We start from the raw sequence: 27,426 nt of genomic DNA on the forward strand, positions 1-27,426 counted from the left end.
CGACAACTTTGTGCGACCGTGTGTAGGCAAAACAAGTTTGAGCCAACATCCGTCGGAAAAAATCCTAGGATTTTGTTGTCGGAATGTCCGAACAAAGTCCGACCGTGTGTACGCCCTATAAGAAGGAAAATCTGCTCACTTTGAAAAAAATTCTCCAATTTTCTGCTGCATTTCTGGGCAGAAAATGAAGGGAATTTCCTCAATGATACACAGAAAAAAATAAAAGCAGGTAGGGGTTTTAAATTCTCAATACTCAAAAAAAAAAAATTCAAAAAAATAGTTTAACTATACATACACTTTAAACCATCATCTGTCATTTTCCTTTCCATGAACCAATAAACATATAAGGGGAACTTTATCATTCTGAGCATACCATAATTGTAACTTCACCCTTTCAGCATGTTTGCTACTACAAAACATAGCAGTTAAAAAAATTCCACATTCAAAAGCTAATTTGTCTGTACGGGGTTTTAAAGTACCCATTGTACCCTACTGGAAATATTTAAAATGCTTGATGATCTGGGGTTAGTCATCTACTATCTACCATTAACTGAGAAATGTTCACCTTAACACAGTATGTCTCTTCAGTTCCCACAAGGTACATAACTAGTCTGGTTGAAAAAAGACATCCAGTTCAACCAACTTGTGGCAAACAAAAATTTCAGCTGGACACATGTGGAGACATCTCTCTCTCCTCCCCTCTCTCTCCTCTCCTCCCCTCTTTCTCCTCTCTTCCCGTCTTTCTCTCTCCTCCCCTTTCTCTCCTCCCCTCTCTCTCTCTCCCCTCTCTCTTTCCCCCTCTCTCTCCCCCTCTCTCCCCCATTCTCTCCCCCCCTCTCTCTCTCTCCCCCTCTCTCTAGGACACAGGGCGGTCCTGTGAGTAAGTTACTCTGCAAGTTTCTGCCCTCTGTCCAGAACTATGCTGCCTTCCACTCTCTCCTCTGTGTACACAGGTAGGACACTGCTATGGAGCACTGCTATGAGAGGGAGGGGGGCCAGAGGTCACTGCTATAGGGGAAAGGGGGTGGGGAGAGGTGATGTGAAGGGGCAGAGGACACTGCTATGGGCGGGGCCACCCCCATAGCAGTGTCCTCCACCGCCCTTCACATCACCCCCCCAAACCCTCCATTCTGAACATAATGCACTCCTCATTCCAGCATTCTGAGCATAATGCACTCCTGATATCAACATTCTGAGTGTAACGCACTCCTTAACCCTGCATTCTGAGCGTAACACACTCCTGAACCATGCATTCTGAGCGCAACTCACTCCTAAACACTACATTCTGAGCGCAACACACGCCTTAAACCTCGATTCTGAGCGTAACACACTCCTGAGCCCTGCATTCTGAGCGTAACGCACTCCTGATCCCTGCATTCTGAGTGCAACACACTCCCGAACCCTGCATTCTGAGCGCAACACACTCCTGAACCCTGCATACTGAGCACAACACACTCCTGAACCCTGTCTTCTGAGCGCAATACACCCCTTAACCCTACATTCTGAGCGCAACACACGCCTTAAACCTCAATTCTGAGCGTAACACACTCCTGAGCCCTGCATTCTGAGCGTAACGCACTCCTGAGCCCTGTATTCTGAGTGCAATACACTTCTGAACCCTGCATTCTGAGCGTAACACACTCCTAAACCTTGCATTCTGAGTGCAACACACCCCTAAACCCTGCATTCTGAGCGTAATGCACTCCTGATCCCTGCATTCTGAGCACAAACACTCCCTAATCCTGCATTGTGTGTGTAACGCACTCCTGATCCCTGCATTCTAAACACAACACACTCCTAAACCCTGCATTCTGAGCGTAATGCACTCCTGATCCCTGCATTCTGAGCGTAACACACTCTTTACCACTGCATTCTGAGCGCAACACACTCCTGAAACCTGCATTCACAGCACAAACACTCCTTAACCCTGCATTATGTGTGTAATGCACTCCCGATCCCTGCATTCTGAGCTCAACACACTCCTTAACCCTGCATTGTGAGTGCAATGCACTCCTTAGCCCTGCATTCTGAGCACAAAGCACTCCTTAACCTTGCATTCTGAGCGCAACACACTCCTTAACCTTGCATTCTAAACACAACACACTCCTTCACCCTGCATTCTGAGCGCAACACACTCCTAAACCCTGCATTCTGAGCGTAATGCACTCCTGATCCCTGCATTCAGAGCACAAACACTCCCTAACCCTGCATTCTGTGTGTAATGCACTCCAGATCCCTGCATTCTGAGCACAACGAACTCAACCCTGCATTGTGAGTGCAATGCATTCCTTAGCCCTGCATTCTGAGCACAACGCACTCCTTATCCTTGCATTCTGAGCGCAACACACTCCTTAACCTTGCATTCTGAGCCCAACACACTCCTTAACCCTGCATTGTGAGCGCAATGCACTCCTTAGCCCTGCATTCTGAGCGCAACACACTCCTTAACCTTGCATTCTTAGCGCAACGCACTCCTTAAATCTGCATTCTGAACGTAATGCACTCCTTAACCTTTATGGGCGGTCAAATGTAAGCGGACCTCCTGTCCATTTACACCCAACGCCCATCCGATCTGCTAGACGGATGGGGAACGGATCTGTTTTTAGCAGGCAGGATTAGATGTCGGTGGGTGTCAACAGACACATGTCCGTTGACACCTGCCACTCCAATAGAGTAATGGATGGTCCAATCAGGCCCGCCTAAAAAACTGTCAGGTGGACCCAATCAGTCTGCCTGTGTAAAAGGGGCCTAAAACTTTCATAAACAGTCAGTAGATTCCCTCTTTATCAGCAAGTTAGTTTCTTTGATATGTTAATTTAAAATATAGTCTGTTCCTCAAACAGTTGTCTTTGCATGATCAGTAAATTCTGGAATAGAATGACAATTTTTTTACATTTCTTATTCTGAAAATATAATATAGTAACTAAAGACCTAAAATATAACAGTTGTATAACTGATAACAAGCACAACATATGCGACAATATACTTTGAAAAAGACAGGGATGCTGTGTTTCCATTTACATCCGAGAATGTGCTGTTGTCAAAGCCTTCTGTTGTATTCCCCAAATCTTCATAATTTCCTTTTGGTAGGAGAAGTTTGGAGATAAGACTGCTTAGTTTTGATTCCATGGTCGATGGAAGCCTTTCAGTAGGAAGGGGAACATAATAGGTAACATTTTGTTCTGTTGGGTCAAGGCAGGTGCCTTCTTCTGACTTTTTAAATAAAACATTGCTTAGGTCGAAGCCTGCAAGAGATGTTGGAGCTGAACAGGGAATGTCACGAACCAATTTATAATTCTCCATCCAATTTCTTAACCATTCAATCCTGCAGTCACATTCCCATGGATTCTTAAAAAGAAACAATCTGCCTATGAAATAAACGGGTCGGAAGACCTCAAATGGTAATGTTGTCAAATTGTTGCTATTTAGGTGTAAGGCTACTAAGCTGGTGAGATTTTCAAAAGCCCCTTCCTCAATATAGCTTATTTTATTCCTATCTAGATAGAGGATTTCCAGCTCAATTAGATCTTGAAACCATGAAGATGAGATGTTCCGTATGGAGTTTCCAGCCAAATTCAGCATTTTTAATTTTTTCAATCCTTTAAAGGAGTTTTCTGGCAACTCATTCAGAAAATTGTCATTAAGGAACAGGTACTCCATCTTCTGGCAATCTTGGAAAGACTTATCATGAATTACATATATTTTATTGTCTTGGAGATTAAGATATTTAAGATTTGGCAATTCCTGAAGAGAATTATAGGCAATAGCCTCAATTCTGTTACTCTCTAAATAAACATGAGTCAAATTGCGCATACCTCGGATTGCTCCCGGAATCCTACGGAAATTGTTCTGGAAAAGCATAAGTTCCTCCAGTAAAGGAAGGTCTAAAAATATTCGATCTGGAATATTGAACAAATTGCAGTCTGCTAAATGCAGCTTTACCAGTTTCTTTAGAGCAGAGAATGTTCGAGTGTGTAAATAGCGTATATAATCATTATGAGCCATTTTGAGCTCAATCAGGTTGGGTAGCCCTTTGAAAGCCCCTGGGGTGATGAAAGATATGTTGTTGTGGCTCAGTGAGAGACATTTTAATGAAGGCAAAGTCCCAAAAGCCCGCTCAGAAAGAAACTTGATGTTGTTTTTATCTAGGTTAATAAAGAAAGCTTCACATGGAAATTCATTAGGGATCTCTTGCAGTCCAATGCGATCACAGAGCACAGAACAGTTTCGCTCTTGAGTACATACACAGCTTGATGGACAAGAACGGAAGCAGGCCCATATGGCATACAGCGGCTGGATAAAAAGGAAGACTAGAAGAAAAAATACAATGTTTAAAATAATTATAATCCAGAACCAAGAGTTACAACTATATCTCTAAATGAGATAATTGATATAATAATAAATAACATAAGTGTCCCCTTGACAAATTGTGTGTTTTTTAGTGTTTACAGGCAGACATCATGGGAAATAAAATCTGAAAGAGTCAACAGTTACTTTCATACAATAGGAAACATTGCAGGCTTAGCAAAACTCCTTGGATTGACTGTGCATGGATGCTTCACTAAATGCCTCCTTCATTGTCATAGAACAACAAAAGAAAAATTGCATGTACCAATCATCCCCAAAGATCTGTGTATTCTGAAGGTGAGGGAATCAGGTCAGTTTTACTTGCTCAATCCAATGGCTGAACAAAAATAAAAACTGATCCATGTGTAACCAGTATTAGAGTACATTTTGCATAACTAAATGATGATGTAAACAAGCCAGCTACTGTAATAATTAATATAAGACATTTCTATAAGTACATATACTGTGCAAACAGATGTTTTCCAAATTGGGACACAAGGCAAATTGGTTTGTATGTGGTGTTCTTGTTTGGAATGGAGAAATGCAAAATAAATCTATGCACGCATTAAAAAGTAAAGTGGTTGTGCTTCCTAAATATACCCAAATATCTATCTATTAGTCCTCTGGCAGGAAGATTAACATTTTACAATCAGCGGGGGAAGAAAGGTGTGGCCATCTGTCTGGCAAGTATAGCGCAGAACACTGGGAGTGTTGGATTTAAGCTTAAAAAAGAGGTTGGCATTAGGATGCATTCCAATTAGAAGAGGAATGAGCAGATGATTTTGACAAACTTAATTTTGAGGTAAAACTACCAATTTCCTAATTGCCAAAATATTATCACAGTTACCCTCTAATTTTCTAATGCATTGCTGACATGCAAATTAGAGAAAAGCGTTCCGATTTTATGCTTAGCAGCACACCAGTGGCAACCCGTCCATATGAGGCGCAGGTGGGCCACCCCCCTAATTCATGCGCCCGGCCCCTAATCTACATGCAGGGCGCCGGATGCATGGATTCCAATGGGTTTTTTTTTTTTTAAGCACATGATTAGAGCCTGAGGCTCTAACTGGCTTAAAAAAAAAGGTGGGCTCGGTGGCGCAGAGCACTGTGCCCTGAGCCCACCCAGTTCTGTGACAATAGCAAATTAATATTCACTATTGTCTTCCTGATTCTCCTCCCAGCCAATCAGGAAGCAGGTCCTGAGACCCGATCCGGTCTCAGGACACACTTCCTGTTCAGCGGGGAGGAGAAGCACCGGCCTGGCTTTTCCTTCACCCTGCCTCCTAAGTTAAGCTCAGTCTCCCGCGGGAGTGGCGGGGGATCGCCGCAGCATTCTTGTACATCTAATGCCAGGGTGGGGGGTGCTTGTGGCGATCGCCACCTCCCCGCCCATCTTCTCTTGGGGGGGTTACGTGGCATTAGTTTGCCCCCCCCCCCGAAATATTTAGCACGAGCCGCCACTGGAGCACACAGTCAAAAAGGTGAAAGTGGGTGAGATAGGACAAAAGTCTTTCACATTAGAAGAAAGAAGAAAGATAAATGAGTCAAACAGTGAAACTAACATGCCCTCCAACCGTCTAATTCTAACATGTACTACTTTCAATGTATCTAAGTATCTAATTCTTGTAGTGTATGTGTGCATGGCATCTCCACTCATCTCCTAAAACTGTTTGACCTCTAGTGTCTGGACTTATATCCACCATTCAGTCCCATGTGTATGTTTTGCAGTTCACTGTCTAGCTTCCGTGTATTTATTGCAGTCCAGTATCTAGCTTTGGTGTCCTTAACAAAATGGCAAGTGCCTGCCAGAGATGCATTAAAGGACAGTTTTACCTCTAGTGTGTTGGTCTTGAATGTTGGCCTTCTTTCCTAAATTGCACTGTCAGCGTTCAGCAGTGCTGGGACAAGGTCATCTAGGGCCCAGGGCAAAGATGCTCAGTGACCCCCCCCCCGTATGAGCATTTTGTGTCAGTAAAAAAAAAACCTCCTTCCCCTCCAAAAAATGTGAGCAATAATCTGCACAATTACCTCAAGCATAAATTCCCCTTGCAAGCCAAAATTCTCTCCAAACCAATATTCCCCCTCTTCCAGTACTCCTGCCAGCTTGTAGGTAGGCACTCTCAATGCAGCACCCCTCCCCACCGCACATGATACCAAACTGCCCAAGGTAGCCACCCCTCCTGGCCACCCCTTGTCCCAGCCCTGGCAATTAGCGTGGACTCCACTGTGTTCATAGGTTGTAATGCAAAGCCATTTTCTCCTTCCTTGGGATACAACTACACCAACATACTACCTCCCCTTTAAGCAGTTTTTTTAAGTTCTTACTGGAGGGCTATTTTCTTTATCAGGCGGTTAAAGGTTAACTAAACCCATCAATTTATGTGTTTACCAAAACCGTTACATTCAAGGTATGCCATGAATTCTGCCACAGTTGGTTATGTTCTCATCTGAACTGTCAAGCCATCAAATGGCTTGTGTCGTAACTGATCACACGTGCAGCTCCAAGGCAACGGCAGATCAGACAGAGGCTAAGACTGCAGCTTCCCTTGCTGTAAACTATAGCAGGGTTTAGTTCTGATTTAACAGAGGTCAGAAACCAAGTTACTTAACGCAGGGCTCTCTTCTATACAGTTTCAGTGCTATCGGAGAAACAATTACTTCAAATGGTTTCTCCACAGCAGTAGCACAGGCATCTGCCTCAAGGGGCCCACTGAAAGACCAAACTCTCTAAAATAACAGGGAACAATGTTTATGTTAAATTTCAGGAGAAGGGGAACCCAAACACTTCATGCCACAGAAGTGGTTATCCATTGGCAGACTAACTACTACTTGCAAATTCTGTCCAGTCTGTGCCCAGAAGGCTCTCCCAGTTAAGGGCAAGATCCTTAACAGCATAGGTACTCACAGCACTTTTAAGTCTCCCTCCTGCTGTATTTTGGGGCTTGCCTGCTTTCCCAAAGGGGAACCCTTGTGTAAGATAGAACTGTGCTTCTCCTCATGGTCTCACTCTCTTCATATGAAGAAGGATCTACTGTATTGGGAAGTAGACCGGCTTCCTGCTCCCTGCCATTTAAGATTTCTTAATGTATTGTAACACAATGTTTCTGGTCTATGTCATTACATGTGAGTCGTGTTTCATTCGACATGTAGGTCGGACGAGTCATAGATTGAGAGATCGTCTTCATGACCACTTATATGACATAGAGAAAAACCACTCCACTAATGTAGCCAGACATTGGAATGAACTTCATAATAAGAATGTTTCAAGTTTAGTTATATAGGGGCTTGAGAGAATTGTAATGCCTGTTAGAGGAGGTGATAGGTTCAGAGCTTTGTGCAAAAGAGAAGTGTTCTGGATCCTTAGCCTCAAGACTAGAAAGCCGGCCGGGTTGAATTTTGAATGAGACATGTCTCACTTCTATGAGTGCTGACAGGTTTCATAGCCACCAGCTCTCTTAGTGTTAAATTTAGCGGGTTCAGCTTGTTTAATGTCAATTTAATGCATATGTTTTATTTGTTTATTCATTTAATTTGAACATGTAGTTTACAATTAGTTTTCTAAAAAAAAAAAAGCTATGACTAAGCACCAGTAAAGGTGTGAAACACTTCAACTGTATCTGTACCTGTACTTCTGTTGCTGTATGGATTCTTTTTCAGTGTAATAAAGGTGTTCGTATTGGAGTGCGGCCATCCAAACCTTTATTCTTTCACTTCATGCCACAGAAGTGGTGATCGATTTAACTACTATTTGCAAATTCTGTCCAGTCTGTGCCCAGAAGGCTCTCCCAGTTAAGGGTAAGATCCTTAACAGCATAGGTACTCACAGCACTTTTAAGTCTCCCTCCTGCTGTATTTTGGGGCTTGCCTGCTTTCCCAAAGGGGAACCCTTGTATAAGTTAGAACTGTGCTTCTCCTCATGGTCTCACTCTCTTCATATGAAAAAAGGCTCTACTTTATTGGGAAGTAGACCTGCTCTCTGCTCCCTGCCATGTGGACCAAACTCTCCACTGATAGTGGCTATCCCCTCTGCTTTCCCATGCAGGACTTCCTTGTAAGGTAGCACAGGGTATTTACAGTATATATCATGTCCGTGCCGAAATGGGCACCTACATCTCACAAGAGCTTGGTGTCCAATCGCAACACAGACCTCTCCAAGATGCTCACAGCAGAGAACACATTAGCTGTATGGTGGGCTCCCCAAAACAGTTCCTACACAGATATTTTGCAGACATGTGGGGACATCTAATAGCACCCAGGAGCATTGCAGTAGAATTCTCCCAAAAAATTCCATTGGGTCCTGTGTAGGAACCTTGCTACAGATTGGGTGGCTTTGTAACCCTTGAATTAGCTCTACAAAGACTATAGATTAAAATATTAAAAATGTTCCTTCACACAATGGCTGAATATGTGTTACAAGACCTTGACTTGATACCATTGGGCCTCTCCCTTTAGGATCTTTCAGACAACACACTATCTTAGATCTCTACTCAAAGTCTGCCTTTTATACGCCCTATGTTTCAGTTTCAGAAGGAATTTCAAACCTTTGTTCTGTTGCAACATGCACTCTCCTTCACCTAAAAAAATGTTCCTTATAGAGATATTTCAAACCCTACTCCGCTTTATGAATCGCTGGGAACTGGACCTCCATTCTTTCAACGACAGCACAATCCAAAATTCTAATGCTTTCCTATCAGTCCTCTATCAGTAATAAATACCAGGAGTCTGGGTACAAAACAGTAACTCCCTGAATACTTCACCCCTTTCCTACTAAACTCTATTTACCCCTCAGTACCAATGTCTCAGGAATCAGTGATATGATTCATATCTTATGGTCCTGCTCAGCTCTGCAGACTTTTTGGACACAGGTAAACACAATTATCCAAACATTTACCGACTGCTCATTACCTAAAGTCCCAGCATGTTTTCTGCTCCACCATAATATGGTGGGTCTGGTATGGATTTTGGGGCGACCCCACACCTTTTTTCACATTTTTGTGTGGGGTTCCCCTAAAATCCATACCAGACCCAAAAAGCCTGGTATGTATTGGGGTCCCCCCCATGTAGTTTTTTTCACATTTTTGTATCGCCGGCAATGTTTTTTTTTTCCATCCGACCCCACCAGAATGGTGAAAGCTGATCGGAAGCCAGTCAGCTGCTGGTTTTCCAGCATGTTCGAGCGACAGAAGCGGACCACTGTGACCGAATAATAAATACCGGCGGATGTCGCCCAACATTTGGCCCATGTGTATTAGGCTTTGGACCTACACTCCAAAAAAGGACTTGAGCTTTTTTTGAACATATTTAGGCATTTTTGGTCCCAAAGTCTTCAATGAAAATGCCTGTAAATGCCTGATATGTGCATTTTCATGCACGGTTTTATGTCTGAAGAATTCCTCTCTTCCTATAGACCTGCTCGTCTCCTCTTGCCTAGCCCAGCCCACGACAGAAACTCCTAAAGATTGATACACATGCAAAAAACACCTGCAAAACGCCTGAAAAACACCTAAAAAAATGCTTCAAAAACCAGGAATATGTTCTGCTCAGGTGTGAATGTAGGCTAAGAACAGAGTCTGGCATTTCAATACTACAAGTTATGGCTTTGAAAACAGTTTGTATAAATCTTTGGAAAAGTTTGTTGTACATGTGTTTACAGGCTAAGGTCTGTGTGAACTAGTTATTTTCACCATTAAATGTATAGTTAAAGCGGGGTTTCACCCAAATTTTGAACAATATCTGTATGTATTCTCTTCCTTGCCTAGATGCTGACATGCCGTTTAAAAAAAATTTAAATCGCTGTAATTACCTTTTATTTTTCTATTCTTCTTTGCACTTCCTGGTTCTCCTCCCGTGGGAGTAGGCGTGTTTCTAGCCTCTCCCAGACTCCTGGGAGCTAGTCTCAGGCTTCCCAGGATGCCACTGAGCATGTGCGGGAACGAGCGGTGAATGCTGGGAGCACAGCATTCACCACATCCAGGAAATAAATGCTTGTGGGCTTCAAATGCCCACAATGAAGATGGAAACCGCCTGCAGTGAATAATATAAGTTATTCTTTCCGACGAAATCTGACACAGGCGGACATATTACACACAATATGTGAGTATGTAATGCTGAGAAGAAAAGTTTGTGAATGAACTAAAAAAAAAAAAAAACGATAGATAGGTGGACCCCCGCTTTAACCTTTAAAATAAATGCTCAGTCCAGGAACACCATTCCATGCATTGAAACAAATGCAAGTTTAAATATATATATTTGAGTTCCTCCTGTAGCCCTTGTCCTTGTCTTAAACAGGGGCTACTTGCTACATTTTGCTTTGGTTAGTGGTAAGTAACCCGTCTGATTTGTAGTTTATTTGATCATCTGGGGTTTCTTCTAAATCCAGTGTAGTTGTTTTTCATGTCTTTTGCCAATAGGTGTCATTGATACCTCTGGTATTAGTATGATGAGCTACAGTAAAACTGGCTTATGAATATTTATGCTACTCTTAGCCAACCAGTAGGAGTTTCCTGGCCACTGATGCATTCTGGGAGAGAGTATAAATATTTGGGGAGGCCAGCTGACGCTCTCTTCCACTCAGGCCCCGGCCTTGGGTGGGTGTACGTGGAGCAGATTTGCGACTAGGCTTGAAGTCTGAGGCCTAACAATGTGCTCAAGGCGCTGAGACTTGAGAACCTGTATGAGGACACTGAAGGACCTGGGAGGAAGTGTTAGAAGTTACCTTGCTATAGGGATGTCAGTAACATACTGGTCACGATACTGCATTGACCCATAGATGCACAGACTTACTGGTACCCATCCAGCTGTGAATAGACATGCATCAGTGCGCGTACGCAGAAGCACGTAATCACAAACGGATGTGCACATGCGCGGTCGTTAGCCATTTACATTGATCCAGTGGCCTATATAAGTGCAGTAGCTGCACTAGTCCTTTGCTGTTTGATCTGCAGCTACTCCTGTGTTCCTTGCATCTGATCCTGTTGATTCCTGTGTTTGACCCGGCTTGCCCCTGACTTCACTTGATCGCTACCTACCTTGACCTTGGCTTGTTCTAGACTTTCCTCTACCTTCTGATATCCACCTGATCCTGTGTTGCCAAACTCTGCCTGTCTCCTGACGACCCTTTGCCTGCTGTCTATGCCTGCATCTGCCCATTTGTTACCGACCTGACTTGCCTGACCACACATCCAGTCGCTACTGCTGCTGTCGCTATCTGCCAACCAGAGGTCCGCTGTCTGCTGTCTTCAGTTCCAGCTTACCATCCAGCTCTGATGAACAAATCTACCGCTCACCTCTTCATCCAGCTGAGAGATCACACGGGCACCTGTACCTCACCGCACTCCTGCAACCACTGTCGCAATATCAGTGGTTCTCGAGTCAGGGCTGTACGAGAGGCCTCCTTCTGCACGTCAGGTTCAGCCACAAGGTATGTGACATGGGAGAAGCTGTGTTAAACCCAGGAAAGCATTAAGATGTACTCATTCAGTCTTTTCGTGCATATACTGAGAGGCATGGTTGCTATTGGAGACTGCTGTTGCTAAAAAGGTACAGAACGCTGGGCCAGCCTAAAGGCTCTTTTCTGTACCACTGTCCACTGTTTGTATAGTAGCTCCTGTTTGCCTGATGTGGATGTCCTGAGCAATTACCCCTCTCTCCCTGCAATTTTCTTTTCAAGTGAGCAGTAAAAGCTCTAAAATTGATTGGTGCCTGTCTTTCCACACCTGTTCACATCCCATCTTACCCAACTACCTACAACCTGAGTTGAAATGTGAGCCCACCCTGATGCTGGGGGTCGGGGGGGGGGGGGGGTTGCACTCCTATACTTGTAGCCCTTTGCGAATGGAGTGGAGCCTGCCCCAAACACTTCTGATATTTTTCACAACTCTGTCCTGTCTCCTCTCTAGGACTGAGCAGCTGTTAGGACAAGCCCCCAGCAGAAAGAGCGTTGTCCTTCTTCTGAGCCCCATGCATGCACATTGTGCTCTTTACTGAGAGAGTGCTCAGTGGCTGCAACAGGAGAGAGAGCATTGAGCTGCTGAGGTTATGTACAGAACCAAAAGATAGCGCTGCACATGCGCGGGGCTCAGAAGGACAGCGCTCATCCTAATGGATGGTCCATCCCAGAGAGGAGGTGAGGGTGGTGCTGTGAAATCTGAAATGTTTGGGTCAGGCTTCACTCTATTCAAAAAAATGAGCCTCTAAAACCTACAGTAATTGTTTACAAAAAATACTGTGATTTTAACATTTTTTAAAGATAAATTACTGTACTTTCAAAAGTAAGGAACAATCAGGTGAATTCAATAAAGCAGTATGATCACTTTTCTGGTGCTATGGCCCCTTTAATATGGTCTGCACCTAATTCATGAAAGCCTTGCACCAGTTTTGACATAAGTACCAACATATGCACCAGATTCAGGTCGTTTTTACTACCACCCATTTTTGAATCTGTCACTATGGCTGCAACAGATTGACAAAAAAATGACCACCAGTTTGCAGATACAGTAAGTAAACACACCACATCTGCATGCAATGCAGGCATCACATCGCCTCCTCACCACCTGTCAAATGGCTCAGAAAAGTGTTGTGAATGTGGATAGCTTTTTAGAGGCTTGGCAGTTTAGTCTCCTTTACCCCTCACTGTAAAAATTATGTACAATTAAGGATTATCCTATAATGTATTGTTTGCATATACAAGGCACAGTTTAATACAACACTTGCTGAATAATTTAGAAATATTCTGCCACATAAGCCGCAATGCCACTTTTGCCTTCGAAAAATTTAATTGTGCCTCAAAGCCTTTGTCGCAATCAGTCAGCATTATAATGCTGACGTGACTGATGATTATTCAGTGTGGCTGGCATGTAATAATACATGTTTTGTTTAATTACACTGGCATGTCTAATTTAGCCATGACTTTAGTGTTTACAGAATGAAATGGATTCATTATGTTAATATAGTAACAGATTATAGCATCTAGTTTCAAAAGAACAAGCAAAAACCCTTAAAGAAGATTTATGTTGCGCTTGACAGCTGTCATTTTCTGTAGTCAACATTGGTATTGTTTTCACCTATGAGCACTAATTCACCGGAGTCATTGTAGCATTAAATGAATAAAAACAGCATAGTACAACAAAAAACAAAAAACATAAAATTACCAACTGTGCACAGTATTTATTTTATTTTTAAACAGCTTATTTCACAGGTCCTCTGCCACAAGTGACTTTTCAAAGTGAATCTACTTTCAAATGTTAACCAAAAGCAATGTAAACAGTTTTGCCAGAATAGATAAATCAATCAGTCATAACTTAAGAGCTAAAATACCTATGCTTCTAAGAAAGCTTGGGGCTGGTCGTGTGACTAAAGCCAGCCATACATAGATAAAAATTTAGCCGGTTCAGCAGAGACTGGCCAAATTTTGATCCATGTAAGGACAGGGAGGTTGTACAGAACCACCCTGTTGGATTTTTCCACTCGACCGGCGCTGCAGGCTACAGCCAGCAGTGCTGATCAGTGTATTCTGACACTGAAGTCTCCCTGCTGCTGGAACACAATATCTCAGGGGGGAGGATTCCCCCATCCACATCGAGTCATCTATGGCTGCCTAAAAGTCTAGGTACTGTATTTGATCATATATCTTTGTTTAACTTGGTAAATCAAAGTTCAAACTGGCTACTCCTCCCCGTCAGAATACATCATATAACCAAGGCTTTTGGTCACATAAATGACACAGAAAGGTGCCCACAGCAGCATTTTCTCCAGGAAAGATAATACAACCTTTTCTATTAGCCCCTTTCACGCTGATGCACTTTTCAGTCGTTTTAGCTCTAAAAATAATGCCTGTAAATCATCTCTCAACCTACCCCAGTGTGAAAGCCTGAGTGCTTTCACACTGGGGTGGTGCGCTTGCAGGACAGGAAAAAAAAGTTCTGCAAGCCGCATCTTTGGGAGCGGTGTATATACTGCTCCCAAACCGCCCTGCCCATTTAAATGAATGGGCAGCGCTGCCAAAGCGCTTGAAAAGCACTTCGGCAGCACCGCAATGCCGGCACTTTCAACCCCTTGTTAACCCCTTCTTTGGGGTTAAAAGCGGCCAGCTCCTGCCCGCAAATCGGCTCTGCAGCGCTGGTAAAGCGCCGCTAAAACAAGCGGCGCTTTACCACGACCGCAGGGCAGTCTAGGCGTGACAGAGCTCTTACTCTTTATTTATCTATCCCTCTAGGATTATTGAGAACTCAATCACAAAGATCTCATCAATAGATATAATCAAGAGATATAATAAACTGTCATGTGATTTAACTCTTCAATATCTACAAAAAAAGAATCTCAAATATAAATTGTGAGTGGCCTAGCTTTTTGGTTTATATTAACCAGGTGGATAACGATAATACGTACCCATGATCAGCAAATCTTTGGCAACACTATGGGGGTTATTTACTAAAGGAAAATCCACTTTGCACTGCAAGTGCACTTGGAAGTAAAGTTGCTGTAGATCCGAGGGGGACATGCAAGGAAAATAAAAAACAGCATTTTAGCTTGCACATGATTGGATGATAAAATCAGCAGAGCTTCCCCTCATTTCAGATCTACCCCTTAGATTTAGAGCGACTGCACTTTCAAGTGCACTTGCAGTGCAAAGTGGATTTGTCTTTCGTAAATAACCCCCATGGGTCAAGTGGCCTGTTCACCTTGCAAGGGAATGCATTCCCACTAATGCTTTTTCGCACTAGTGATTGTGCGAAAAATTCACTTTCCAAAGAATACCAAAATGACATGCAAGAAAAATAAGAAAAAAAGGATTTTGGCTTTCACGTGATTGAATGCTAGAATTCAGCAGAGCGTCACTTCATCTTTACTAAGCTAAGGAAGAATTCACTTACAAAGTGAACAGCATGTTAGCAAACCCCTATGGGTTGTATTAGTTAAAAATAAATGAACAGGAGTAAGTAGAAAACGTGAGCAGTACAGATTACCCCATTGGTCTGCTAAAGCATCTGTTCATGTTTATTGCATACACCATGGTCCCATTTTGAGGTGTGCATAAAATATCCAAGTAAGGTTATTTTGTATCTTATATTCCAGTTAGGTGCACTAAGGAATACAATTAAAATACAACATAGAATAAATAACACAAATTAAAATAACAGGCAAACTACCAAATACAAATAATACACCACTTTCTCCAACACCACCCCAGATAATAACCAACACAATATCAACATACAATAAACAACACAAAATCCTGATCATAAACAACCAGAATTAAATCTTCACCTCCAGCCCTCACAGAAAATAATTATATATCTTGATTCCCCCCCCCCCGATGCATACTAGCGATTGGGAGCTTTCTGATCATGTGACCACTGTGACAGCCAATCACAGCGGCCACACAACCCGAACGCCCGCCTCTGCCTCCCAGCGTTTATATTCCTAAAGGTCCAGGAGGCGGCTAGCAGGAAGGGGTTAAGATTAAAGCAGTATTAAACCGTATTAAGCAGTACTAAACAAAGCAAACATTTATTATATTGCAGTTAAACTATTCTTAGATGTAATGGCTGATTTTTTGGGGTTTTTTTGGGGGGCTTTCTGTCTTCCATTTTCACCTGGTGATCTGGCCAGTAAGTCTGTTGCTGTTCAACAGAACAAGCTCTCTTGCAGATGTAGCAGTTACAGTGATGAGACAAACCATCTACTACTGACAGGGGTGCTTACATTGGTCAGCTTTTATTTTTATTTTTTTTTCACAATCAAAATGTATTAAAAGTTTATAACAGATGACAATATGACATCATAGCAATTATCAAATACAGGTTGAGTATATATGTTAGTTTACACGTATTTAAAAGAGACAAATAAAAAAAAAAGGTAGATACTTAAAATAATGAATTAAGGGGGGCATAATGTATCTGATTCTATGTAAATAGTACATAAGGAGAAGGTGGTATTAGTTTTTTATAAACAATAATATTTATTTATGTAAAACCCAGACTGATAATGCTGCTGTCCAAATGTGCCACTTCGTCCAGAATAGAGGCACTCTAATACAGGAGGTTTGTTATTGGCCAGATCACCAGGTGAAAACAGAGGGAAAAAAGCCTTAAAAAAAGCCCTAAAAAAAAAAAAAAATGAGTGCCGCCACCACATCTAATGATAGGTAGATTTCAACATATTACATTTTTGGGAGGTATTATGTAAACTGTTTATAAATGCAAACCAAAGAAACGCAAGCTTGTCATGAAAAAGTCAGTAACTAACAGCTAATCCTGGTGGGGAAGCCTTTGTAGCTTTTATATTTTATATAGCAATCAGATTTTTTTATATACACTGAAAAGCTATATGCTAATGTGCAGGGGAGTTAAGGGCAAGATTAAAAAAAAAAAAAAAAAAAACACCTGACGCCCCTAGAAGCAGCTGCAAAAATGTCCAGTGTGCAGAAGGCCTAAAGTGTATCTATAGTCAAATTTAAATCATATATTACTTTCCACGTTATATTTCAAACCTTACTAGCCTACTCCTATTAATCTGAATGATCTTGAAGTTTGTAAACTTGGTCAAGATCCGCACACATTTATTTCCCGGAATTGTGTGACCCGTATTCACTTTGCCTTGTGAATATGCACCGCTGTGTCACACATTTCACAGAGCCTGCCTTCTGAACTTCAGAGATGCTGAGAGGCTGCGTTATAGGAGGTGGAGTCAGTACCGGAATCACTCCGTGCCGGCAGCAAGGTACCATGTAAACAGGTACATAAATATAGGCCATGAACCACGTGTGGAGGTGCACTGAAACAGAGAGTCCAAATGCAGCTGAGCCCCCTGTTCACCACTGCCGCTGTGACACAGACAGCACAGCAGGTGAGGATATTTAAAGCTGGGTGGGCAGAGCCTGAAAGGGATTCAGAGACACTAGTTCCCCATCAGGTCTGCTCCCCATTTGATTGACAGCAGGCAATGGGCGGATCCATAGCCAATAGACAACCTATTATTGGCTATATAATCCACTGCCTGCTGTCAATCACAAGGAGAGAGCAGATCTGATGATAAACTAGTCCCCCCTCAGGCTCAGCCCACTGTCAGCATGACTGGTTGCTAGGAGGTTCCACAGCTGAAATTGTGAGGCGAGGGGTAATGACAACAAACATGCTGCTCTGCTAAACAACATACAGAGACAGGCATTCTGTCTGTCTCTGTACGCCAACTTACAGTTGGTCTTAATTAGCTCACCTATCTTACCAGTCTCATTATCTATTAACTGGAGGTTATTATTTTTAAACCTGGTGTAGTAATCGTACTACTCTTTAAAAAAAGAACTACCTGAATCTGCTGCACATGTTGGTAAAGCCCCCAAAGCTGGTGGCAAGGTTTTTTTTAACCTAGCACAGGCCATTTCCATGACTGTGTTCTCATTTTTTTTTTTATTTTATGAAAATGTCTCCCACCATTCAAGGCCCCCACCAGATTAACACTACACTAATAACCTCTTTCAAAATCATGGGGTTTTGTGTGAAACCTCCGAATAATATGATTAAGGCATGCCACAAAAAAAATTGCATTGAAAGCAAAGGATTATTCAAGGCTAAGAAATGGTACTCCCATAACCCAGTCAACAAGTAATGAGGATTTACCATGTAAAATGTTGGCAAACATCACTTGTTCCATTAGACCGGGGCATTTCAGACTACAGCCAGCAATCGGGTCTACAATAAAACAGAATGTGTGAAATGTTTGCAATTTGAATACATCTATTTACTATAACAATCTTCTTCTCAAATGTATCACAGTAAAAACAGAGATTCATGATCCAATGTTATGAAAGCTGACAACCATTAATAATGCCCTGCAAACAGCAGCCTGTCAAACATTATCTTGCTGAAAAACAATGCTGTATGCTAATGAAGTCTAAGCTTGTGTTGCTACAAACCATTGCTCTGAGCATTGTTTATGGTGCAAGCATAGAAAAACTAAAATATATGTATCCCTAATTTTATGGTAGAATGTCTCAATATGTGTAACACAGAATAATTCATATTTAATAATGCACCATAATTCTTTGTAAAACCAAGAAAATTTTACTTAGACTATATAAAAATATAAAAACAATATTTACATAAAGATGGTAATTAATATAAACACTATATACATAATTATTACTATATATATTGTGTATGTTGTATATATACAGACAACAATATTTTTGTTTATTATGATGTATAATCACTTTCATGAAATCTACTGTATTACCAGGTGGTGTGAAAGGAATTTGAGAGCGGGTGAGGAGAGGAGCTAAAATTGCTTATTATTTTCATAAGGAACATAAGATAAAAATATAGTTCACACTATCACTGGAGAAATATTTATCAGTTCAGTATACCCCAAACTGTTCTATGTACCTAATATACTAAAATATGGAAGTCAAAGAGCAGTAGTGGAGTGCATTATGTTTTACCATAGGGAATTCTCAGTTGGGGTGAACTTGTGGTCATTTCAAACATCTAGTCATTTGAAGAACATATTTTGATCCTGGAACCGAATACAGGTTACTCCATCTCATTTTACACAGTAATAACTCAAACCCAGCTTTACTTCATGTTATTTCAAGTCACGTCATACAGCATCGGGCCCTATGTACCATACAGCCACCTATATAATGTGCATTATTATTCCTCCACCACTGTTACAACAACTGTATCACAAGAACAATATATATATATATATATATATATATATATATATATATATATATAAAGACTTTACCTTGCTCTCCAGGCAGCTTCTTTCTCAGTTCTTTTACTCAAATTGCCGTCCTCTCCGATACATTGTCATCCATTTGGCTTGTCATCCTTTGAAAGTGATCATTTAGGGGCACTAAAATCCTCAGTATCAGATGAGGATTAGGAGGGAGAAGTAAGAATGTGATTGCTTCACAAGCTAGGCACAGATTGTTGATAAATGTGTCTGCTCTTTGCTCTGCCCACAGTAATGTCACAGTCTCATATTTGGCTTTGATCCATGCTAGTGATATTGCCCCAAATCCACTGAGGTATTAACTGAAGCAGAACAGATTGTACAGTGTGACTTGCCATGTGTTTTGATATGTGATGTCTTGATTGAGGAAAAAAAAAATAACAATAACGTGTATGACTATTTCCTAGGGGCTAAATATAAAATGTACAATTTCATGATCAGACCTCATTGATGCTTAGACGCCCAGACACAATTTAGTAACGTCTTTATGTGTTAGTTAACATTACAATAATTCTGACTGTAATTAATATGCCTACCGAAATACAGCTTACACTTATTATATTTGTTTTTGGTCTGTTAAATAAATACCAGGCTCGGGGTTATCATTATAGGCTGACAAATCGACAAAAGTTGTATGTTTAAGCATTACGTAAAATGTATTAAATTGTATTTTTAAGATTTTTTTTTCACTTTTTTTATTGTCTATGCAGAACAAAGCAACATGTTTCATTTAATGTCTGCCTCCCTAGCAAGCATATATCTTTCCTTTGCTAGCCACTGCTCCTTTCAACCTCCAGGAGTAAAACACCTGATACATCTGGATATTGAGGAGCACATAACATAATGTGACAATGCCAAGCACCAGCATTGTCACTTAAAGCGGAACTTCACCCAATAGGAGAAGTTCTGCTCTTCCTCCACACTTTTTTGGGGGGGTACCTGGTTTTGCCGCGTCGATCTGAGCAGAAATTCACCCCCCTTCTTCCGCAGCCTTCTGGGACATGTCACAGGTCCCAGAAAGCTGAGGCACCGATCAGATAGCGTGCAGACTAAACCCCTGTTTTTAACGCATACTGTTAGACAGGTCAATTGGGTTGTCTGCGAGCTGGTGATAAGTAAGCTTGGAATTTTTTCCTGGGCATTCCCCAGGCTTTGTTTGTAGCCCTCCAATGCCGCTTACTGCGATAGCCAGCTATAAATGAGGGTGGTGGCAAGTTTTTTGAGATCACGTTGGTGTGTGTATTGGTCCAGCAATGCACCAGCACCTTTGCAGCCATAGTGCTATCTGCTGGGTGTTTGGTGTGCTTCTGTACCTTAAGTAAGAGGGGATGGGCTGCCCTTCAGTCCACCTGCCCGCATCTATCCATCAGAATGCATGTGCCTCCACTGTGGGGACACTCATATTTTAGTGTTAGGACCACAGATATCAGGGTGCTGTGACGAGGCTCTGTGGCTTACGCATGCGTTTGCAAATGCGTGCGGACTAAACCCTGTTTTTAACGCATACTGTTAGACAGGTCAATATGGTTGTCTGCGAGCTGGTGGTAAGTAGGCTTGGAATTTTTTCCTGGGCATTCCCCAGGCTTTGTTGTAACCGATCAGATAGAGCAGCTTGGCTCACGCATGTGCAGTGAGCAGCCGGCTGTGAAGATGCAAGCAGTGTCAGCCGGCTGCCCACACTTAGTATGCCAGCGGCGGCTGAAGCCCAGTGAAGAAACACCACTGGATCCTGGGACAGGTGAGTGTCTATTTACTAAAAGTTACCGGCTACAGTTTTTAACCATATTTTTCAAAATATGACTGAAGCACCTCTTCAAGTTCATACCCTTGTATAACATGTGAGCAACTTGTGGCGGACACATCCTACTCCTGGCAGTTCATTTTGTTTTTGCAACTTTTTAAAAAAATGCGTTTACACTTAGCAAATACATGAGGCCGAAGAAACAATTGACAGTGTCTCTTTACTGGACTTTTATAAGTTTTATCTTCGCAAAGAAAAATCTCCCACTCTTCACAATCACACCTTATTCATGTCATCAGTTTTAGGAAGCACCTATATTTGTGAGGAATTATTTTCAAGGCACACCAAGAGCAAAATTAGAACCAAAATATTTGATGAGCACCTTGAGAATTCATTGAGAATTTCTTCTACATCCATCAAGCAGTGTCAAATATCACACTAGTTTATGTTGCCCTCTCTTACTTTTATAATAAGAAATATTACAAAAAAATTATTTTCTATTACTGAGATATGCGCATTATCTATTGGAGCTGCAGGTCAAGGCCCCTTACCTTAAAGTGGATGTAAACCCAATGTCATCCTTTCTAAACTCCTGCCATAGGGGTTATCTATAAGGATTTCCATGCCTCCTGCATGTATCTTTACCTGTCAAATGTCTCCCCTCTGTCTGTTATGAGAGCCGAAACACTGCATATTCTGTGGGCGGGGTCTGTTATCTGGAGCTTGGTGGGTGGAGTCGTGATGTCAGTAGACTCCCCGCCCACCTCTACACTCCTTGTCAATATGCATTTCTCCTGTGTATTTCTTACACTGAACTTCTGCTATGATCTCTAACATCCAGTGAAAAGACAGGAAAGTAACCACATGACTTAAGCATGCCAAATCATGCTGAGGTGTGGAACATCCAATCCTTGCAGAGCTGCTGAAGAAAGGAGTGGGGGTGGGAATTAAAAAATAATGCCTGTGTTTTAGGCTAGTGCACAAGATATGTAAATCACCTGTCACTCACAGCAAGGGGGAGGATTTGACAAAGATTTTCTCTGTTTGTCAAGATTTTTCTCACTGAACAATAAAAGAGGATTGCTCAGAGCTGGATTAACTCTTTGTGGCAAGACTGGGCTCAAATGATAGGAAATCTTATACTCTACAGTATGATATCAAAAAGAAAAAAAAAATTGGGGTTTACATCCACTTTAAGGCCCATTAAAAAAAAAAAAAAAAATCATAAAAATAACGATCGACTTTGAGGGTCATGGCTCGGCGGCCAGGGGTAACATAGTGCCCAAATTTGGGGGACATGTAGCTGAAGACCTACTCAAACACTGGTAAAAAGTTGGGGCTCCTATCATCTATGGTTCTGGAGATATGGGGCTCTTTATGCAGTCTGTCAGAAGCTACATACAGAGTGGCTAGTTTAAATACAAGCCGGCACACTCTGTTTGCAGCAGACTGAGATGATGAGCTCACCGCCTGTCAAACTCGCCTATTGATTTCAATAGGGCCACTCTGCAACTGCAAGCCAAACTCACTCTCAGTAGCAGCATAGTCCAACAATGTAAAACTACCATTCAGCAATGTAAAAAAAAAGGAAGCGGCAGTAGCACCTCATAAACGCCTGTCAGCTGCTGCTATACCACTTGTTGAAAAGCAATACACCACAGATCACTTTTAAGAGGGCAGTAAGCATTACCGCAAATGTGAAAGAAACTTGAAGCACATCATCCATTTCACGCTCCCCACCAACCAGGTCCCTCCCCACCAAACAGATCACTCCCCACCAACCAGGTCACTCACCAGCCACTTCTCATGTAAGTGGGCAGCACAGTGGTGTAGTGGATAGCACTTTCGCCTAGCAGTAAGAAGGGTCGCTGGTTCAAATCCCAACCATGACACTACCTGCCTGGAGTTTGCATGTTCTCCCTGTGCCTGCGTGGGTTTCCTCTGGGTACTCCGGTTTCCTCCCACACTCCAAAGACATGCTGGTAGGTTGATTGGATCCTGTCTAAATTGGCTCTAGTATGTATGAATGTGAGTTAGGGACCTTAGATTGTAATCTCCTTGAGGGTAGGGACTGATGTGAATGTACAATGTATATGTAAAGCGTTGCGTAAATTGGCGGCGCTATATAAGTACTTGAAATCATAATAATGTAAGCCCCCTCCCTTCAACTTATTTCACAGGTGACCATTTCCCAACCTGCAGATGGCAGACCCTACTCCAAAAGATGTTACTCCCCCCCCCACCCGCTGATTGATATCCCTCCATCACCACCTCACACCCCCCTGCTGACAGACTTCTCTCCCCAGCCTGTCCCCTCACACACCCTCTCATCTCACCTGCAGATTGTGGATGGGGGAATCACTCCCACAGTGTTATTGTGTTCTGCCAGTGGGGAGTCTTCCCTACCCACAGAATACAATCATCAGTGTTGCTAACTATAGCTGGCAGCACTGATTGTTTTGGGAAAAACCTGACAGGATGGTTGTACTCAAGTCGATTAATAGATTGACTTGTGTACAACCAGCTAGCCCATACATAGATCAACTATGGCTGGTCTCTACTTAATTGGCTTAATTTCAATTCATGTATGGCCCGCTTAACCACTACGCAGTCCCTAAACATCCTTCCACAAACCTTTACATTTTCCTTCCCAGATTCCTTCATCCTCCTCACCTGTACGTAGTGCCCGCTGTCATACTCTCCACATTCCTCTCCTGTACATACTGCCCACTGTCATACCATCCACACTCCTCTCCTGTACATAGTGCCTGCTGTCATACCCTCCACACTTCTCTCCTGTACATACTGCTCACTGTCATACCCTCCACACTCCTCTCCTGTACATAGTGCCCACTGTCATACCCTCCACACTCCTCTCCTATACATACTGCTCACTGTCATACCCTCCACACTCCTCTCCTGTACATACCGTCCACTGTCATATCCTCTACACTCCTCTCCTGTACATACTGCCCACTGTCATACCCTCCACACTCTTCTCTGGTACATACCGCCCACTGTAATATCCTCCACAATTCTCTCCTATACATAGTGCTCACTGTCATACCCTCCACACTCCTCTCCTGTACATACTGCTAGCTGTCATACCCTCCACATTCCTCTCCTATACATAGTGCCCACTGTCATACCCCCCACACTTCTCACCTGTGCATACTGCTCACTGTCATACCCTCCACACTCCTCTCCTTTACATACTGCCCACTGTCATACCCTCCACACTCCTCTCCTGTACATACTGCCCACTGTGATACCCTCCACATTCCTCTCATGTACATACTGCCCCATAATACCCTCCACACTCCTCTCTTGTACATACTGTCAACTGTCATACCTTCACACTCCTCTCCTGTACATACTGCTAACGATCTTTGTCTCCTAACTTCTCTCCTGTACATACCGCTCCCATCATACCCTCCACACTCCTCTCCTGTACATACTGCCTCCATCATACTCTCCACACTCCTCTCCTGTACATACTGCCCACTGTGATACCTTCTACACTCATCTCCTGTGCATACTGCCCCGTAATACCCTCCACACTCCTCTCCTGTACATACTGCCAACTATCTTTCTCTCCACACTCCTCACCTGTACATAGTGCCCCATCATACCCTCCACACCCCTCTCCTGTACATACTGCCCCATCATACCCTCCACACTCCCTCTCCTGTACATAGTGCCCACTGTCATACACTCCACACTCCTCTCCTGTACATAGTGCCCACTGTCATACCCTCCACACTCCTCTTCTGTACATAGTGCCCACTGTCATACCCTCCACATTCCTCTCCCTCACCTGCACATACTTCCCACTTTTATACCATTCATACTCCTCCCCTATGCCTCTTACCCACAAAAACAGTTCTTTAAAATTATATTGAATATCCTCAACAGCTAACAGCTCTAGAATGGGCACACTTTTGTTAGTTCAACTAAAGGAAATCTTCTCAGTCCTCATATTTGTTCTGCCCATTATTAGTACTCATTTAATTTTGTGATTACGACTTTGATGTATAGAGGAACATAGGGGATGTCAGCTACTCTAAATATACCACTGGTAAAAAAAAGTGTCCCTGAAAATATTTTTGAAATGTTGGCAACTATGCACTTGGGCACTGCCCAATGGCCACTGGGTCAGTCGGCGGCCCCATGATATTAAAACGGTAGTAAATTTCGCTAACATTACTACTTTTTAGAGGCCCTGAAGTAGGCTATTCCATAATGTACTAGTATGCACAGCATATTAGCACATTAGGGTACACTTACCTGTCAGACTGAGCCCTTCAGCGCTGCACTGTGATCAATCTGGAGGGTCCTGGGCGCTTCCATCTTCCTTCTGGGTTCTGTGCCTTTGGTCACTTGCCTTGACTAGGCTGCATTGCTGTCACTCCCACACATGTTCATGCCCATCCTCTCCCTCTCTCTCATCCTCCCTCCCTTACCCCTCACCCCTCTCTCATCCCCTTTCTCTCTCTCATCCTCCCTCTCTCTATTTAATTTAATTTGCTATAACAAAAAATTGTTTGCATTTTTAATAATTTTTTATTTATTTATTTTTTATAAAAAGCCCCACCATAATCCTCAGCACCAGGCCCATGATGATCTTAATCCGGCCCTGTATATCAGTAATCATTAATTTGTGATCTGCCTGGCTTTCTCTGCTCATCAGCTATCCTTATTTTTACTGTATTTTATGTGTGGCCCAAGACAATTCCTCTTCTTCCAATATGGCCTACGAAGGTCAAAAGATTGGACACCTCTAGTTTAAAATATCTTGTTCCGTAAAGAGATGTATTGTAAAGTGCACTGCATATAATCTTTGTAGTCAAGACTTCGTTAAAGATCATATCACAATTTTGCATCCATTCATATAGAAATCTAGAGGCTTTTGAAAGGTTTAAAAAATCTTTTTCTTACAGCTGTAAATATGGTAAAATAACAATTGCAAAATGTGTATGTCAAATGTTACTTATTTTTATTAACAGTTAAGAATGTCCCTTGTGCACAAAGGGGCATGTCCCAGTAGACTTGTGAAATCCTAGATCAACCTTTTTAACATGGAGGAACCCTTTAAAATAACTTTCCAGGCTCAGGGAACGCCTGATATCAACCACAATATATTCAGTTCACTGCACACTGGTAGTCTCTGGGAAGAATTTCCCCCTTACAGACAGTTAAACAGATGATTGGTGTCAGTGGTTACTCATCTGAGACGCAAAGAACCCCTAACAACCTTTGGAGAAACCGTGGTTGAGAAAGGTTATCCTAGAGCAATTCATGCCTACAAGACTGGTGTGGTAGTGAAACACAAATGTTCTTTCATTTTATTTCCCAATATATTAGACATTATTTTTAAAAAAAACGAATCGTAAAAGCTGAACTCCAAGCAATTCCATAAATATAGAAGGAGGAGCTGTTTTACTTGTGTGACATTATGAAAGGCAAGGTGATTGATGGACGTTATGTTTCACCTCGTATGTGTTCATTTGCAGAGAACTAAGCTGGAATCCGGTCTGGGTTTTACCAGCCACTTGCTCAAATTAAGCAGGACTAGAGCAAAAGGATTGCTCTTGGCCTGGAACTCAGGAAGTTAAAAACCTGAGAGAGTTGCTCATGTGTAGTTTGCCTTGTAAGAGAAAAGGTTTGCATTGTCTTTGTTTTGTGGGTGACTGGGAGAAGCCCTTCACCTGTTGAGTTAGGAACCTGCAATGTTCAGTTAGTGCCTGGGTGGCAAGGATTTATTTTCTGTTTTTGTTTGTGTTATTTTCACACAACCTTTAGAAATAAATCTGGCTACAAGTCAGATTTTAAGAAAACTGCCGTTTGGACTACCTTTTTCCCCAGGGAAGGTGAGCTAACCCCTGACCATTAGGTGGAGAATGCAGGCATCTTCTTAAACAAGTGGAAAGATGGAGGACGTGTCAAAAGCCCTGCTGCAGGCCACTGCAACCCAGCAGGAAACCAATCGCCAACAGCAGGAAGCCAACTGCCAACAGCAGGAGGTAAATCTCCAGTTTGCAGAGACCCAGCAGAAAGCCAAACGCCAGATCACAGAGGCCACTGCCAGTTTGTGGAGGCCCTGGTGGAATTAAAGAAGGGGTCCACAGGTCCTTTGCCAGTGGAACAGAAAATGATGCATGCCAGCTATTTCCTGCAGGAGATGACACCATATGACGTGGGTGCTTATTTTGCAACGTTTGAAGGAGTCGCTGTTCGGGAAGGATGGCAAAAAGAGCAGTGGGCAGGACTGCTAGCACACTTTCTGACCGGAGAACCCCAAAAGGCCTATTTGACCTGGAACCAGATGCCACCCAGAACTATGAGTCACTGAAAGCTAAGATACTTGCACACCTGGGTTTCACCATTGCAGTCTGGGCTCAGCGGGTGCATCGATGGGCATACAGTAATGACAAGCCAACCTGCTCCCAGATGTATGACTTTGTACACCTCAAAAGTAGCTGCAGCCAGAGACTTTGTCAGGCCCCAAGATTGTGGAGCGTGTAATCATGGACCGTTACTTGCGTGCACTCCCTGCCACTTTGAGGAAGTGGGTCAGCCATGGGAACCCTAAGTCTGCAAAC

The 27,426-nt window shown here is 42.6% G+C and overlaps 1 protein-coding gene across 1 annotated transcript; it reads right to left on the reverse strand.

The window, feature by feature from the left end:
• Window positions 1-837: 837 nt before the first annotated feature.
• NYX (nyctalopin) lies at window positions 838-20,375 on the reverse strand. Its single transcript, XM_073616307.1, has 3 exons — window positions 19,093-20,375; window positions 17,964-18,035; window positions 838-4,310 (listed from the first exon to the last, which is right to left on the reverse strand). The coding sequence occupies exons 2-3, from the start codon at window positions 17,995-17,997 to the stop codon at window positions 2,932-2,934; spliced, it is 1,413 nt and encodes a 470-aa protein (XP_073472408.1). The 5' UTR covers window positions 17,998-18,035; window positions 19,093-20,375; the 3' UTR covers window positions 838-2,931.
• Window positions 20,376-27,426: the final 7,051 nt, after the last annotated feature.

This window comes from Aquarana catesbeiana, linkage group LG02, assembly GCF_042186555.1.
Source record: "Aquarana catesbeiana isolate 2022-GZ linkage group LG02, ASM4218655v1, whole genome shotgun sequence".
In the NCBI taxonomy this organism is placed as follows: domain Eukaryota; kingdom Metazoa; phylum Chordata; class Amphibia; order Anura; family Ranidae; genus Aquarana; species Aquarana catesbeiana.